Source organism: Mycetomoellerius zeteki, unplaced genomic scaffold, assembly GCF_001594055.1.
Source record: "Mycetomoellerius zeteki isolate Tzet28-1 unplaced genomic scaffold, Tzet1.0 scaffold1621, whole genome shotgun sequence".
Classification (NCBI taxonomy): Eukaryota; Metazoa; Arthropoda; class Insecta; order Hymenoptera; family Formicidae; genus Mycetomoellerius; species Mycetomoellerius zeteki.
The window spans coordinates 2,213-6,416 of record NW_017256574.1 but is presented as its reverse complement, the minus strand read 5'-3'; the positions used below and the strand labels follow the sequence as shown (position 1 = coordinate 6,416).

At 28.0% G+C, this 4,204-nt stretch overlaps 1 protein-coding gene across 1 annotated transcript; it reads right to left on the bottom strand.

The window, feature by feature from the left end:
- Window positions 1-666: 666 nt before the first annotated feature.
- LOC108720211 (uncharacterized) lies at window positions 667-2,419 on the bottom strand. The gene is made up of 6 exons (XM_018445583.1): window positions 2,413-2,419; window positions 2,162-2,257; window positions 1,825-1,971; window positions 1,558-1,653; window positions 1,065-1,145; window positions 667-959 (listed from the first exon to the last, which is right to left on the bottom strand). The coding sequence occupies exons 1-6, from the start codon at window positions 2,417-2,419 to the stop codon at window positions 667-669; spliced, it is 720 nt and encodes a 239-aa protein (XP_018301085.1).
- Between the last annotated feature and the right edge of the window lie 1,785 nt (window positions 2,420-4,204).

Genomic DNA, 4,204 nt, shown 5'->3' with positions numbered 1-4,204 from the left:
GTAAATATTCGCTGATGATTTCAGTGCTATACTTATAACTGATGTAACCAGTAATAATACACTAATTCACTTTTAGAGAGTAGATGCTTATATAATTTCTATGTGAATTTATAATATACTAAATATGTAGTCATTTGAACGGCGCACCGAATTGGCTTTCTGGACTTATAAACGCAATGAAACTATCATATAGTAATATCACAAATTAAATTGACAAACAATTTAATAATTTGATGCTCAGTCACTCTATTTGAAAGACGTTAATGTGCTCAAAAATCAATTCAGTACGCAGTTCCAATGACTACATATGTAATATATGAATTCACATAGAAATAATCTAAGATACAGCTTCGACCATTATATGCTCTAAATTTTTACTTGTGAAAAATAAGTTTGTCATTTTAATCATCGAAAGAACATTTATTAATTTTAATAAAAAAATTATACGATACTTATAACTATAAGTATTTACAACTGTATTGTGGAGAAACTCTTACACGTATAACATTGTTTAACATTTTGGCGAAGTATTCTTCGGATATACAAATTTTGTATATAATCATTAAGTGATTTTAAGTGACTTGTAAAAAAAAATGACAAAAAGTGACTTAGGTAACTGAATGGCAGCGCTGGGTTGTAGCATGTCGTAACTTTTTCTCCATAGTGTTACGTGATAATGGCGCGAATACAACTGATGTATTCGACTCGACATAACGGACATTTGTTGTCCTCCAATCTTTCCTTGCAATTAGTGCAAATACATAAATGTCCACATGGTACAAACATATGAGTGGCATTTGTGATCAAGCATGTACAACATGAACCATATATGCGTTCACCTAATGCAGATATTGGATTCGACGGAATAGGATGATAAGGTACATCATCCCGTTCGTCTTCATATAAACCAATGCCGAGAGTACTGAAATCGTCTTCCGGGATATCATAAATACGGTCATCTGTCAACATAACAAAATAATTTTATTACTAATTGATAATATTATAAGAATATATGAAATTATAATGATTAAATATAAAATGTACTTTATATAATACATTCATACCATCATATATAATCTCATTTGTCTCGTTTCTGTTAGAGTCCACGTTTATGACCTCCGTTCTTACATTTTCTTCTTGACTTTCTGAAACGATGATTAACCACAATGAATCACACAACAGACTAGAAATTTGACATATCTATTACAATTATAGGAATTTTATCATATGTTACATCAATTTTAAACTTGAGAAGCGCCACAACGGTCTGAACGTTAAGATGTTGAACTATTTTAAACTTATTTTAATTAATATTTCAGATTTGATTGTGTTGAAAGTCCGACAACCATATCGGCACGCAATTATAATTTTTGAATTTTAATTCATTTAAAATGGATTTAAAATAGTTCAACATCTTAACGTTCAGACCGTTGTGGCACTTCTCAAGTTTAAAGTTGTATTTAACATAAGCGGTCTTCCAATCTTATTATTGTTACATCAATGTTCCTATATCGGTATAAGACAATAATAAAATATGTATATACAATAATATAATACCTTCGTCTAAAATTTCAATGATTTCATTTCCAATAGATTCCGTGTTTGCTAGTGACTCCTCTGTCCTTCCGGTTTCTTCCACCGTATTTGCAGTTCCTGAAATAATGGTAAAACATAATACACAATAGATTAAAAAATGAGTCTATTACAATGGAAATCTTATCATATGACATACGATATATATCATATAACACATATAATAGCTTTATAAATACATTCAATAATACAGGCGCATCAGCGATGAATTATAAACGCGTTATTTCTCACCATTTACTTGTTGAATTCGATTAGATGAATTCAATCTTGCAAGTCTACCGCGCCGTCCGCGATATCTGCGAAGGCTGCTGTGTCTCTCCGACTCTCTATTACCTTGTTTAGTAATTTGAAAAGATGGGCGAATATCATCAGATGTAGCTATTAAAATAATAAATACATAAAATGATAAAAAATAAATACACATCCATGCGCGCGCGTATATATATAACGTAATTAATCATCTCCAGTATATAAAAAATAAGTTGAAGAAAATAAGAATATCATATTACTGTATAACTATCAATAATATTCATGATATACGAATAAAATATATGTACATATAATATACCTTCATTTATGCTCTCATTCGTCATGTTTCCAATAGATTCTATACTTGCGATTGGTTCCTCCGTTCTTTCATTTTCTTCATTAGCACTCGGAGTTACTGTAATAATGATAAATTAAAATATAATCAGCCCAGAGAAATGACACTATATCTATAACAATGAAAATCTTATCATATGATATGTCAGCTTCATAAATACACTAAATAAGAAATACGTATAAGCGATTAATGATTAAAAATATGTCAATTCTCACCTTCCATTCCTTGAATTAATCTTATTGCAGGTCGTCCGCGACGTCTAGATGGTCTACCGCGACCTCTTCTCCCTCTAATTGGGAGGCTACCATTTTGATGCAGTGTACGAACGTCTTCGAAGAGTTGTTAAAATATATATATATGTACACACACACACACACACACACACACACACACACACACACACAATCATACACACACTCATTCTAACTTTGGCATCGAAAGATACAAAGGTACAAAAATATTTCACATGAAAGTGAAACCGTTCAAGAACGTATTTTAGTTGCTTTCTTCTACATGGAGGTATCAGGATATGTACGTCAATTCTTTTAATGGAATTATGTAAATTTTTTTACACAATATGTTCCTTTAATTATTCTGTACATAAAAGTATCAAGGTAAAGATAGAACAATCAATAGTATACGAGATATTTTATATTTCATTCTGGCACATGTTAAATATTAATTTTTTGTAATCGTACCTTAATACTTTTACGAACAAAATAATGAAATGAATTAGTTGATGTAAAGAATAGACATAGATGCTTAAGAAAAGAATATATGGGTAATAACTTTTTGAACAAGTAACTATGTGTTTTCATTATACTATTTGATTCACTTCTTTATCTTATTCCTGAAAGTATATTATAAGATGTAATTATAAAAAAATTAATTATTTTCAAGATATATAACAATTTATTTCAACATGTACCAGATTAAGATACAAAATACCTTGTAAAGTATTAGTATTTCAATATTTCTGCCTTATATAATTATACCTTCATATGCAAAAGAATTAAAGGAATCATATTATTTGAAGAAATTATACAACTCCATTTATAAAAGTGGAGGTGATCTTCATATCTTTTTGGTGCCTTCACTTAGAAGAAAAACATAATGACCAAAATACTGAAACTGTTGTACTTTCATTTGAAATATTTTTCTGTACCCCTTGTAGTTTCCGAAATATTTTAATGCAAAAGTTAGAATGGATCTCTCTCTCTCTCTCTCTCTCTCTGCGTGCGCGCGCGCGCGCGTGCATATGACAACTATACTATACCTGCACTGAGAAAAAAATATCTTTCAATTAAATAAATACATTTTGTGGAAATTACATTCTTTGACTTAATTAAATATTTATTTCGAGTGAAAAAATATTTTATTACAACTAATAATTTATTAATTAAATAAAAAAAGTAACCATAATTTTTAAGATTCATTATTTGCAACATTTAAAGAAGGAAAATATTATTTAAAAATTAAAAAATTTTTATTATAATGAAAAGAATGTATTTTTTTAAAACAAGCACTCGATAACAAAGAAATCATTTATTACTATAAATAATATGATTTATTTGAATTATAAAAAAGAATTTAGTTGATATCTTTAATATAAAATTAAAAAAATCTGCATTTAAATTATGTGTACATTTTATTGATCGAAAAAAACATATTCTTGGAATACACTGATCGGCATCGTATTGAATCGGAAAATATGTTTTTTTATGACTAACAAAATGTACACAAAAAATTTAAAAACATATTTTTTTAATTTCAAATTAAAAATATCTATTAAATCCTTTTTTAAATTGAAATAAAATAAATTATTTACAGTAATAAATAATTTCTTTGTTTTCGATTGCTTGTTTTCAAAAAACACATTCTTCTTATTATAATAAATATTTTTTAACTTGTACCTAAATTTTTTTTTGAACGTTGCATATATTTAATCTGAAAAATAATGATAACACTTTCTGCATTTAAATAATTCATCAGGGAAAATAAAGCATT